This window comes from Aulonocara sp. 'chitande type north' Nkhata Bay, linkage group LG19 (assembly GCF_057382095.1).
Source record: "Aulonocara sp. 'chitande type north' Nkhata Bay isolate Kocher_YH1m ecotype deep benthic linkage group LG19, A_spYH_male_GT1.1, whole genome shotgun sequence".
Taxonomy (NCBI): Eukaryota; Metazoa; Chordata; class Actinopteri; order Cichliformes; family Cichlidae; genus Aulonocara; species Aulonocara sp. 'chitande type north' Nkhata Bay.
This window is the reverse complement of record NC_141362.1, coordinates 20,980,401-20,993,327: the sequence shown is the minus strand read 5'-3', so window position 1 is coordinate 20,993,327 and position 12,927 is coordinate 20,980,401. Positions and strand designations below refer to the sequence as shown.

General features: G+C 40.7%; 1 protein-coding gene across 3 annotated transcripts in view; it reads left to right on the top strand.

The window, feature by feature from the left end:
• Positions 1-410: 410 nt before the first annotated feature.
• The window catches only part of syne1b (spectrin repeat containing, nuclear envelope 1b), a 67,724-nt gene continuing 55,207 nt past the window's right edge, over positions 411-12,927 (top strand). For 2 of the 3 annotated variants that reach the window (XM_086275664.1, XM_086275661.1), the window contains exons 1-19: positions 411-879; positions 1,863-1,924; positions 4,384-4,479; positions 6,359-6,442; positions 7,345-7,437; positions 7,704-7,882; positions 7,985-8,181; positions 8,785-8,894; positions 9,477-9,509; positions 9,780-9,887; positions 9,966-10,103; positions 10,553-10,717; positions 10,809-10,921; positions 11,022-11,190; positions 11,269-11,365; positions 11,793-11,995; positions 12,150-12,314; positions 12,444-12,596; positions 12,680-12,823. In XM_086275664.1, the coding sequence (XP_086131790.1) occupies positions 804-879; positions 1,863-1,924; positions 4,384-4,479; positions 6,359-6,442; positions 7,345-7,437; positions 7,704-7,882; positions 7,985-8,181; positions 8,785-8,894; positions 9,477-9,509; positions 9,780-9,887; positions 9,966-10,103; positions 10,553-10,717; positions 10,809-10,921; positions 11,022-11,190; positions 11,269-11,365; positions 11,793-11,995; positions 12,150-12,314; positions 12,444-12,596; positions 12,680-12,823 (2,385 nt within the window). In that variant the 5' untranslated portion in view covers positions 411-803. Of the gene's footprint in view, positions 880-1,862; positions 1,925-4,383; positions 4,480-6,358; positions 6,443-7,344; positions 7,438-7,703; positions 7,883-7,984; positions 8,182-8,784; positions 8,895-9,275; positions 9,327-9,476; positions 9,510-9,779; positions 9,888-9,965; positions 10,104-10,552; positions 10,718-10,808; positions 10,922-11,021; positions 11,191-11,268; positions 11,366-11,479; positions 11,501-11,792; positions 11,996-12,149; positions 12,315-12,443; positions 12,597-12,679; positions 12,824-12,927 lie in introns of all 3 variants that reach the window. The other variant, XM_086275663.1, reaches the window with a different exon arrangement.

Below are 12,927 nucleotides of genomic sequence, written 5' to 3'. Positions count from 1 at the left end.
ATTATTAAGATTAGTTGTAGCATAGAGAGCTTTGTGAAGAAGTCTAATTTTGCTCTTTAATAAATAAACCTAAATGTAATTTATTTATTTGTGCTGTGAAGAAAGTAACTTGTTGAAGTTTTAGTTTTAGTTTGTCTTGGCTTTTTAATGCTTTTAAATGTGTCAGTCTCATAGAGGATTAGGCAAATCTAAGAGGCAAATACAGCCAAACGCACACACACACACACACACACACACACACACACACACACACACACACACACACAAACCAAGCTTAAATCGGGATAATGCATCCAGGGCTGTGACATCACCGCCTCCCGCATGCTGATTGGTGGAGCCATGCTTCAAGCTGAGCTCCCTCCAGCCTCAGATGGTACGATGATACAGCGAGGCAGTAGAGCGGGGGCTGTGCACATCCACACAGGCATGGCTCCTCTGGATGGGAAAAACACAGGAAGAAGAAAGGATGGGATTGTAAATCACCCTTTCTGTTAGGGTTTTCTGCTTTGCCGTTTGTGTGCGCGTGTGTATGTGTGTGTGCTTGTGTGAGTGTGTGTGTGTGTCAGGTTGAGGGTGTCAGGGAGGAGGGGACGTATTCATCACAGCCTCCAGCAGCTCTTTTGCTTTCACTGGGAAACCAGACAGCCAGATCTGTTTTGCTTCCTGCTGGAAAAAGGGTGCAAGGACATCTGGGTGTTTTTGTGTCAGTTTTTCCACTCTGGATTTTATTTTCTCGCGCACACATATATGCACACTGGAACTCATGAAATGCACAGGGCGAGAGCCGGAGAGTGGGGTGTAGAATGGCTCACTATAAGGATGTATCTGTCAGGAAGACTTCTTTAAATCTGGTGACTGGATTTTTTCAGTATCTTCGTGGTAAGTAGGGCATCATCTCTTGTCTGTGTGGTCGTATGTGGCTAATATGGGGCATAATATATCCTAATGCTTTGCAGGTGAATCCCTGCTTTGAGAACTAGTTAGCCTGCTGCCCAAACACAGCTCAGTGTTGCATTCTTGCATGTTCACATCTGTATGTACTTGCTATGCTTCAGTGGGCATCCCTAGTGCATCAGTGATGAAGCATTTGCCTGTGGGTTAACTTGATATCTTTGCTCCCTCTATAGTGTTCGCAATGCCTCCTTAAACACGTGACCACTGTCTATATCTCCAAGGGTGGATATTTGAAAATGGCCACTCTGTGTGGCATGCAGCATTAGCCAACTGGTATGTTTGACAGAGTGTTAGAAATCACTTCTCACCGTGTCAACAGCCAAAGCAAAGAAATGTGTTGTTTTTATTACACATCCTGAATAATGCATGAGGGATTTGGAATGAATATATTAATAGGCCACAAGAGAGGCTGAGGGTGACCTAAACAATCACACATGTTAACGCTGGACATGCAGGGTTTGCGGGGTGAGAAACTGCCTCTCTACTCATCCTCTAATCTCCTGGTGTGACCTCCTTTGGAGCGCACTTCCCAGGAGGATCCTTTATACTAGACCTGGTAATCAACCGCACACATCTAAATAGTCCACAAATTATGCATGCGGACATACACGGTGCAGGAGTGCTCCAATGCTACCAAACATTATATAGTGTAAGTTATGACAAAATATTATTCTGACCGTGGAAGTCCAAAAATGGTTTCAAGTCACAAAAGTTTAAGCGAGATTATTATTTTATGTGTTTTATGATTTTTTTTTAGTAGTTTACTATGTGTGTTCGTTTCATCTGGTGGTTTGTTCACTATAAATATCACCAGTTCTTCTGGTGAGCCTAACGTTGGAGCATAATGTATCGGAGCATGCGATTTAGCGATCATGTGTTGACATGGACTATGTTCCTTTAATTTCCAGATGAGCAAGAGGCAGTGCAGAAGAGAACCTTCACAAAATGGATCAATTCTCATTTAGCCAAGGTAAGTGTGAGTTTCCATCCATGCAGTTCACTGCTTTCTTTACTTAACTAACCTAAATCACTTATAAACTATCGGAAATGTAATTTACAGGCTGATCAAACTCACTTAAAGCAACCTGTCAAACTTGTCATATTTATGTAGCTTCTATTTTCAAGCTGCTGACCTGTCAGATCTGTAAAAGGAAATGATTTTTGCCACGTGACAACACCAGCCTTTATAACACTGCACAAGACAAATGAATTTATCCAGTTAGCTGTAAATAATGACATCGTTTACCAAGATGCTTAAGCACTCAAAACAAAATCCTGTTTAATGAGACTGGGCTGTTGTTTTACAATTGGTCTAATGAAGGGGAAGGGACAAACTCCACATACATACAAACCTGTGATTCTTCAGGTTAGATCAGACAAAGATCAGTTCAGTTTTAAAGAATCAAACTTGGAATATTTATAGTCAAAGTGAAATGGATTTAAGGATTAACTAAAAACTGGCGTTTGAGCTATGTGTTTGTAGTTTTTTTAGCATTTGTGTGTCTTCTGTTTAAGAGTGCGTAAGTATGTGTGTTGGTGTTCGGCTATTCATGTACTCTGTGTGTGCGTCGGCGTGTGTGTGTGTTTGCGGAGAGGATTGGCAGGGACAGTGATGCAGTGTGCAGATGGAGAGCAAGAGGGTGAGGACTGTTCCCTGCAGGCCGTCGTCTGCTTATAAGGTTCATGCATGTAAATTACAAGGGCCTAATGCACAACAATAACACATGCCCACATGCTGTATTGCATCACAGTGGGACTGGAATGCGTCAGGAGCTAAATTAGATTGCGTCCGTTGATGTACTGCATATCAGAAATTACTCAAAATATAAATAACTAGCTGGGAATCTTTATGTAACTGCAGATGACACAGCAAAATGTGTAGCATGGGGCAACGCTGCTTGTTTTCAGTCTGGGATCTGGCAAAGGATTTGGTTTAGAGGGGGCCTTTTGTTGAGCCTGATCTGCCCACGATAGTTCAAAGCTTGGCTTCTAAAACTTTAGAAGAATCTGAGTAATGTGGTGGGCCAGAGTTGGGACGCGCTGTTGGTCTATTCATCATTATTCATGCACTGCGCTCAAGCTCACACACTGCGCATACCAATAGGACTAATGTAGCATAAGCCACATCATGAAAGCCATTTCACACAGTCAGGTTTGCACTGCAAGCAGCTCCTGAGCAACCGCCTGATTTACCAGAAGAATTAACAGTGGCGACTTTTCTTCTCAATTTTTTTTTTTGCTGTCATGAAAAAATTCTACATAAAGATTTGGTGCACTCGTGTATAAATATTTAAGAATCGCTTTGAATTAAATTAGCTTTTTATAGATGAGTGTTGAACAAAGTTTATCAAAGTTTGAACTTCCTCGAGTTGTCACACTTCCGTTCAGCCTTTGTGCCCATTTCCTCTGATATTGTGTTACTAAGCAACTTTCCAGTGATTCTCACTGTTTTTCCACTGCTAAGCGTTTGCTGATAGCGCAGTAATTTTTAAGTTTCCAGGGTACGTGCGATTTTCCAAACTACAAAGGCTGCTTTATGCTGAAGGGCTGCTTTTTCTTTTTATCTAACAGAAATAGAATAGATCACGACATATAGATAAAACTCTTTAAACTTACATTCCTAAAATTGGGTCTCATACTTCAATGTGGATATTAAGCTGCAGTGTTGAAGGAACAATGTGCATTTTAATTAGGTTGTATAAAGAGGTGAAAAATCACAGGAAAAACCCAAATGGTGATCCCACGCAGTGTTATACTGTCTGGGCATTTACTGAGATTTTTCATTTAGATCATACAGAGCTGAGCACAATAAGAGATTATCTAATATTGTTTTGTGACAAAAAGACAAAACAGTACATGCAACCAGTAACAAGACAGTAGCTTGCTTCTTCATGCTGCTTTGCCCCAAATAGGCAGCCAACAGCATCCTGTCATGGAATATGTTGAGTTGTGAAATGGCCCGTATACAGTGCCAAATAAAGAATTCCCATGGTGAGCTTTGCTTTTAATTACAGCTTCACTGTGCTGAATAAATAAACATGTGTTCTGGTTATTTATTCTGTGCTGAACGTGTAAAACAGTACGTCATAACGCTGTCATTCATGTTGGAGAATCTGCAGTTCTGTAAAAGTGTGGATATGTTATCAGGAGACAGTAACCGGTTAGGGTTAAATGAGTACCATCGCCTCAGGACTGGGCACCAAGCCATTGCTGAGGAAAAGGCACCATCTTTTCAGCTGCAGGGAGGCTGTGTAGTTGTTGCTAACAAGCTTGTTTCTCACAAACAGCCTTTGGTTTCTCCTCTTTGCTGTAATGTGCTGGTATCCTTCGATATGCCAGACTTCATAGTGTAATGGTTTAGCTTCTAATTACTGCAGATTTTCATGACATTTTTGCTTCTGCACATTAAAACCGTCTTCTCTCCTTCAGCATAAACCACCACTGGAGGTAAATGACCTGTTTGAGGACATCAAAGATGGGGTGAAGCTCTTGGCACTGCTTGAGGTCCTGTCTGGCCAAAGACTTGTAAGTATTTATTTTTTTTCAGGATCTAGGCATAAATTAAATGAATTTACATTCATGTGAAAAAGAAAGATTGCACAGGACTTTCAATTTACAGTCCTGTGAAAAACTAATTACGCTCCATGATGCAGTGCCTTGTAACACCTTTAGAAGCAATAACTTTGATTGCTTTCTCTATGATTTTATCATCTCTCACTTTGTTGTGAGAACATTTTGGCCCATTCTTTTAATCCTGCTTCAGTTCAGTGAGGGTTGCAGACATTCTGTCTGAAGGTACCACCACAGCATTTTAGTCACCTTGAGGTCAGGACCAGTGCAACACCTTGATGCTTTTATTTTTAAGCCATTCAAGTTGTAGATTCGCAGATATGCTTGAGATCATTGTCCTATGATGGAACCCATTTTCGGTAAAGCTATAGCTGTTGGACAGATGGTTTCACATTTGACTCTAAAATACAGAGGAGTTCATGGCCACTGTACTTCAAAATTAAATACTGTGTTTGTTTTTATGTGATTGTGGGCAGAACTCTTCACTTTGGTCTTGTTTGTGTAAAGAACATTATTCTAAAAGTCTTTTAGGTTGTTCAGATCCAACTTTTCAAACCTAACCTGTGCTGCCATGTTCTCGTCTGACAACCATTCTGAACAAGCCTTATTTGTTTAGTCTTTCTTGAATTGGGCCTGTAGATTCTGAGTTGTAGCTCTTGGATGTTCTGGGATTTCTCCGAGGATTGCATGGTTTGACCTTGGGCTGAATTTGCAGGGAAGTCCACTTCTGGGAAGTTCTGCATGTTTTCCACTTGCAAAAAAACTTTCTCATTGTGTAATGATGGACTTCAAATTGCTTCAAAATAGCCTTATAACCCTTCTCAGACTAATGTTCAGCAACAATTGCTTCTCTTATGTAGTTATTAATGTTTTCCTCCTTGACATTGTATTAACACGCATCTGAATGCTCCAGACCTGCAACCTGCCAAAATATGTGCTTTTACTGGGGTGGTCACACTTGCTGATAATCAGTTAATAAAGTGGATTTGATTAGCAGCAATTGACTGCTACTTACCTTGTAATTAATATGGAACCACTAAGCGTGTACTTAGGATTTTACAGGACCATACAGTATGTGGGGTTTTAATGTTAATGTTCTATTCTGTTAAATGAAGATGCTAGCAAAACCTACGTAATGATTTATTTTGTCCTGTGTTTAAAGCAACAAGCAAATCTAGTAGTATATACTATACTGTAAACTTAGACAACTAAGTTTCATTGAAAAGGTAAACATTTAGTCGTGGATTACTGTACAAGGACTTAATTTTGATCTCAGCCTCCCCGCTGTGAGGAGCTGTTAGTACTACAGTGCTGCTATTTCACTCTCTCCTGACACAGAAATACAGAAACACACACACACGCGCTGACCCAGATTCTGTTTTGCAAGTTCTGATTAGACCTGTCTTGATACAGACTTCCATGTCATCTGTAAAGCTGTTGGTTGGCAAATGAGTCATTCACTCTTTTCATGGTGAACAGTGTTTGAGGATTTCACTTACCGCTTTGGTCGTATTAGATCAGCCAAGATTTTAATATAGACAGATATGATTGGTTCTAACTCATGCTTTAAAGCTTGGGATTGTACTTTTTTTTCTCAAAGCAACTTTGGCACTCTGCTGTTAATTTATATACGAAAAGTCCTGCTAATTCTCACAGACCACTCCCTGTGTGTTACAGTGAGTCAGGGGTAGCTGCAAACAAACACAGCTTTTGTGGGATTAATAAAGTTATCTGAATCTGAATTTTACAAATTAGATGGCAGATGGTTGGATGAAGATATCCTTAACTTTAATGAACTAGCTAAATTTTGACTTTCTGTCCTTTCTGTCTTAAGCCTCGTGAGCAAGGCCGCCAGCTGAAGAGGATCCACTGGGTTTCCAACATCGGCACTGCACTCAAATTCCTCGAAGGCAGGAAGGTAAGCATGCAGTCATAATGACAATTTGACCTTTCACAGTAAATTTTGTCAAGTATTTTTCTTCCACAACTGAATATAATACTTGAAATATGTGACATGTCTTCAAGAAGTCAAGGTATGGCTAATAACCCCCGAGAAAAAGCTTTTGATTGGCTATTTGGTTAGTATGCATGAGGTAGCTGTCGGTAGAAAATGCACTACGTTTAGAGAAGCAGGAAACGGGACTTCTTGATTACATAAGCCATCTCTAAATCTCTTGGCTCTGTTGAAGCCTGTGTCCCACTTTCATTGGAGTTCCCTCAGGACTGAGACTTCTATTGTTGTGATCTCTCTCCCATCACGTGTGGCTTCAGTCTGTGTATCGAGGATCACCGGTCAGTCGCCAGTAAACGCCCTGTGTGATCATATGCTGTATGCATCCTTTTCTTTTGATGCACGATGTAGACTATGCAATGCTTGGATACAATCATTTGTTTTCTATAAATGTAGCCATTAAGCTTTTCTACTGATGTGTGTTTAAAGCATTTTGACTACACCACTGATTACTGGTATGTTTGGCTCCCTAAATTCCAAAAGCAAAGATGCGAACATGACAAATTGTAGCAGTTCTTCAATGCAGGGTTTGAAACGCTGTGTTGCATCTGCTTTCGCTTTAACCTTTAGTTGAATACTTTTCTTTTGTTCATCTGGTTGACTCTTCATTGTGGCTGTTTGTGCCTTCTGCCAGTGACAATACTTAACTGCATCAAAGACGTGGCTTTGATGACTTTGAACAAAAAAAGCTTGCAGATTTCTTTGGACTGTGTAACTGAAAGGGTTCCTTTGGGTTGAATGTCTCACTTCTAGACTGCCTGAATATGACTTAACTCTCATAATAACCTTTCGCTTGGCTTTTGTTTCAGATCAAACTTGTTAACATTCATGCAACTGACATCGCAGATGGCCGACCATCAATTGTCCTTGGGTTGATATGGACTATTATCCTCTACTTCCAGGTAATACTTCATCTCTCTTTAAATCCCAAAAGTTTTATTACATTGTCTCTCTCCAAGGTGAGTTGCTCTCCTTCAAGTAACACCCTCTGATCATTTTTTATGGTCAACATTTAATGTATTGCTAATCTTTATGCTGTCTAACCTTTACAAAGGACAAAGTATGTAAGTCAAGCAGCTTAAAGGTGATGTTAAAAATTACAGATGCAGGGAAATCTCAAGACATGCTGCCATGTTCTCCTTGTTTTCTCTTCTTTTCTCTCAACTAGATTGAAGAGCTAACCAGTAACCTGCCAGCCCTTCAGGCTCTATCCAACAGCAACTCTTCCGTGGAGAGTATTACCAGCTCTGGAACAGGAAGCCCTCCAATGAAGAGAAAGGTGGTCAACAAATTTAAGGGCAATGCCAAGAAGGCACTGCTCCAATGGGTGCAGTGTACAGCAGCCAAGTATGTCACTTTAAAAATCATCATCATGATATATATCATATCGGAAAGGTTCGTGTATGCAAAGTCTGCAAAATGAACATTTTCACATTTTTCTTTTTTAAGGAATTTTGGAATTGAGGTGAAGGACTTTGGTCCCAGTTGGCGTGATGGCGTTGCATTCCAGTCAGTGGTGCACGCCATCAGACCTGACCTGGTGGACATGGAGGTGGTACGGCGAAGAAGCAACAGGGAGAATTTGGAGGAGGCCTTTTCACTCGCAGAAAACGAGTTGGGCATTCCCCGTCTGCTGGATCCAGAAGGTGTCCTTGACCTTTTCAACAGCTCGCATTAATTATTCCAGAGTTGCAGGCTATTCTTGCAAAGTGGTATTGAGCATGCATGCTTAACTGTTGAGTGTATGTTTGCTAGTGTTTTAGCACAGGAAATTGTGCTGCTAAGTTGTGTGGTGGAAAATACCACCTTACAGAGGATTAATATTCTGTGCTATCTGTAGCTCTGAGTTTCAGTCTGTGTAGAAGCAGTCTGCAGCAGCTCTGCAGTCCTGTCTTCTGTAGCAGAGTCGTGATGCTTTATTGCAGCTACACATTGAAATGCCTTTGCTTTTACAGGAGCTTGACCCCGTTTTCTAGAAACATCAGGTCAAGGATGGAAATGAAAAAGACATGTATAATTAGCCGGCAGGCCTTGGGAGAGTTATCCTAAGGACACAAAGTATTTATGTGCCATACTGACTTAATACCAAAAGTAATGACTATGTCAGATATCCTCCTCATCATAGCACATTTTACCTTTAATACTGACAGGATTATTAAACGTCTCAATATATTTGCATCCATTTTTAATATGATTCTTTTTGTATTCTTTCAACAAGTGCAGTGGACAATGTTTATGTTAATCTGCAGATGTGGACGTAGACAAGCCAGACGAGAAATCCATCATGACATACGTGGCGCAGTTTCTGAAGCACTATCCGAACCCCCATCATTCTGAGACTGACGGTCAGCAAGATGAGGTAGCTAACCCTAAATTTATCATTTATTTTTCAAGTGTATGTAGGCAGTGATAGTTTGGGGTAAAATGGGGATTAGAATGAATGTGTAACTACATACGTTACTACATTTAAATTTGTACTTAGTGCCTACAGTTTTTCCAAAAACTGCCGACATACAGAGAACAGTCCATACTTAATGAAAGTTGCTTCATCTGCTGCTGAGCAAAAGTTTTGAATAGCTGTGTCTGCTTATATGTGATTCTTGTCATTTTATCACATAAAGCTTAAGTGAGATAAAGCAATCATTGCATGATCACAGCATAAATATAATCATCAATATAGTTTTCCATCAACATGGGCTCATTTAATTTCGTTCTTTAATTTATTTTTGTGCACATTAAGCTGCTTCTTGGCTCAATTCCAACTTTTGCACTGTCAGTGCCAGTGCTCCAGGTGAGCGTTCAGGTCACGGCGCTGCATGCTTCCTGTTTGGAGTGAATGTCCACCTCGATCTTGTTCCATTTTCTATCCACTTTATTTCTTTTTCCCTTGCTGTTCTAATGCTTTTATCACATATTTGCATCTCTCCGCTTTCCTGGATAGTTTGGTCCCCAAGATATAGAGCAAATGCTTGAGGTATGTTCAACTTAAAAGACTAAATCAGAGTTTCTAACAAGATACTGTCTGTACACCCTTTTCTTCTACCTTAACTTTTAAAACTATTTAGTCCTTAAATGTAGAGGTTGTGTTTGCGTGTGGGTCTCTTTGCAAGTTGAGTCTTGAGTCTAATCTTTAACTGTGTGTGTTCGGCATGTCATTTTTACTTGAGATTCCCATTGGCCTGCTTATAATGAAAGAGATTAGGTCTGTTCCCAATCTAAGCTGTATGTGTGCTGATTGTGACAGAGAGAGGAGCGGAAGATGCTGAGAGAACTAAAGGTGTTTTTAGATCAGCTGGAGAGAGATGTGCTCCGGGCCCAAGGAACAGAGGGAAGCCTTGCTGACAAGTACCAGGTTAGTGAGGTGTGGCAAATGGACTGTAGCATTCTTCTTTGGAAAACTCATTTAGCAATGTGTGTCTCCTTTTTTTAGGCATTTAAGAACTTCCGTGTCCAGTATGAAATGAAGAAAAAGCAGACAGATCCACTCTTACAGCCAGTCCAAAAGGATGGCAAGCTCTCTGTGGATCAAGCTCTGGTCAAGCAGGCCTGGGACCGTGTGTCTACCAGGGTAATTGTACTGCATGAATAATTCATTATGGGCCACATAGACAGCAGGAAAATTTGTGATAATTAACCACACATGAATTAAATAAAACCTGATGATTAGCAATAATCATTCTTTTTTAGTTGTTGTCCTTTTCTTGGCTAAAAAGATTGGATTGATGCACTGGAGGCTCTGAGAAACACCAGTCAGGGTTCATCTATTTACTCGTTGCCAATGAAAGTTCAGTGGGGTGCAAGCGGTTTGTTCAGAGGGGGAGGAGATGGGAACAGAGGCGATTTTGTTCACGGGGTGGTCTACTCCTCGAGACCTCCACAGCTTGTCTAGACTTGCATAACACTCTTTTGTGGCCTGATTGCTTGTGACCATGTGGAAATGTTATGCCCAGCATAGCCTCCTGTACGGTGGGATCTTGCTTTGGTAGAGTGGTTTTGTTTAATGAGTGTCAATTGCAGCTGCTCGACTGGCACATCCATCTGGACAAGTCCCTGCCTGGGCCTCTGGGAGTGATTGGCGCCTGGCTGCACAGAGCCGAGATGGCTCTGAGAGAGGACATTCCCATCCAACATGCTCATGAGGAGACAGCCAATGTTCTTCACAGAAAACTAGAGCAGCATAAGGTAGCATAGCTTACCTTTTAGCCTTTACGTGTTGTGGGGTTAACTTTGTTTTGGACGGTATGAAGAAACAGGCGCTTGTTTAATTTTGCAGGAGGTATTGAAAAGCTTGGAGTCCCACAGGCAAACCTTTCAGCAGATCCACAGGGACAGATCGGTGAATGGGGTACCTGTCCCACCTGAGCAGCTCCAGGATATGGCAGAACGGTAAGATCTTTGTCAGGATAAGTGCATTTTTCTTTACCGTTTCATGATTTCTTTTTTTGCACTTTTCAAAATAATAACAGACCATTTGTTTAATTTGCAGGTTCAACTTTGTGTCTACATCATCACACGCTCACTTGATTAAGCTGGAATTCTGGGAAATGAAGTATCGACTGATGGCATTTCTTATGTTGGCTGAATCAAAACTCAAGTCGTGGATCATTAAATACGGCCGACGGGATTCAGTTGAACTCCTCTTGCAAAGCTACCTTGTAAGTTGAAATCATAGGAATTGTAGTCTGGGTTTTTAAAAGACATCAAACCAACGAGCGTTTCTCTTTCTGTTTCAGACATTCGTTGAAGGCCACAGATTTTTTGAGCAGTATGAGACAATCTTCACAGGTCTCAAGCAAGCTGCAGAGGTTTATGTTAAATCTGACAGTTCAAGTAAGTCTCTTTGCATTTTTATTTCTAAGCTGCTTTTTTATTTGTGCATACTATATGCAAGTGTTTTAATTTGGGCTTCTAGTAAACAGACTTACTGTTGATTTCACGTTACAGGGTCTAAGACCTGTAACAGAGGTAAGTCCAAAAACAGTCCAAACTTTGCCTGATCCTGAGCCATTTCTGTCTGCAAATAGGGGGCTGCACTTCTCGTTTCTCTCTCTTTAAAATCCCCAAACTATGAAATCATGCATAATGCATGCAGTAACAATAATTTGAATGCTTTTTTAGCATGATTTTTCTGACCTAACACACCAGCATCAACCATGAGGCCAAATCATCAGCGGACATAATCAAATGCTTTGTATACAGGTGGCAACCATGTAGATTTTGGTTTAACTGAACTACTGTTTCTATTCTCTGTTTTAAGTTGATGAAGCAGAGGGGGTGAGTAAATTCCTCAGTGATACCACAGCTCAGTGGAAGAACCTGGCTTTGGAGGTGCGCAGTGTACGGAGCATGCTGGAGGAGGTGATCGCTAACTGGGAGAAGTACAGCAGCACAGTGGCAGCTCTGCAGGCTTGGCTAGAGGATGCAGAGCAGATGCTCAGCCAGTCAGAGAATGCCAAACGTGTAAGTGCATTCAGATAATAGAAAAAACAATATTTTCTGTACAATTTATGTTGATTTTTTAAAAACATGAATAGAAAGAAAAGCATATTTTTCTCTTTGGCCAAGGAGTGTACAGTTAAAGTTGTGTTGCCTTTTGTATTTTTCTTTGTTACAGGACTTTTTCAGAAACTTCTCCCACTGGATCCAGCAGCACATGGACATGAACGATGCCGGGAACTTTCTCATTGAGACGTGTGACGATACGGTCTCACGGGATCTAAAGCAGCAACTTCTGCTGCTGAACGGGAGATGGAGGGAACTGTTTGTTAAAGTCAAACATGTAAATGCAACACACTTTGGAACAACACATTCACCACCAAAAAATATCGAATTGTACTTATTATCCAAACAGCTGCAAGTTTTAACGATTTGGACAAAAATATTGTGGTATCTTTTATTTCACTTGCAGTATGCAAGAGCGGATGAGGTGGATAAATTGAGGCAAGACTACCAAGACGGGATTAATACACTGAAGATGTTCATGGATGCAACCAATGAGAAGATGACAGCTCCTATCCAAGTATCTTTTCTAAATTGCAGAGCCTTTGTCCAAGATGTTGAGGTAAATCTGCTTTCTCAACTTAGATAAATCCTTATGTATTCTCTATTATATGATATATCATAATTTTTTTCAACTTCCTCTAGGAAATTAAGCACAAATTGCCAGCTATGGAAGCAGCTTGTAAGGCAGCAAGCCGCACAGCTCAGCTGTTAACCAAAGACACTCCACAAGAGGAAGTTTCACAGATGATGACTGTGATGGCTTCAATCAAAGAGCAGCTGAGTAACGTGTGTACAAGTCTATATAGATTACATGGCCTTACTTTAATGTGTGATTAAAATAGAAATCCTGCTGCTTAACACCACTGCATCTTACTTACTTTATTAGCTTT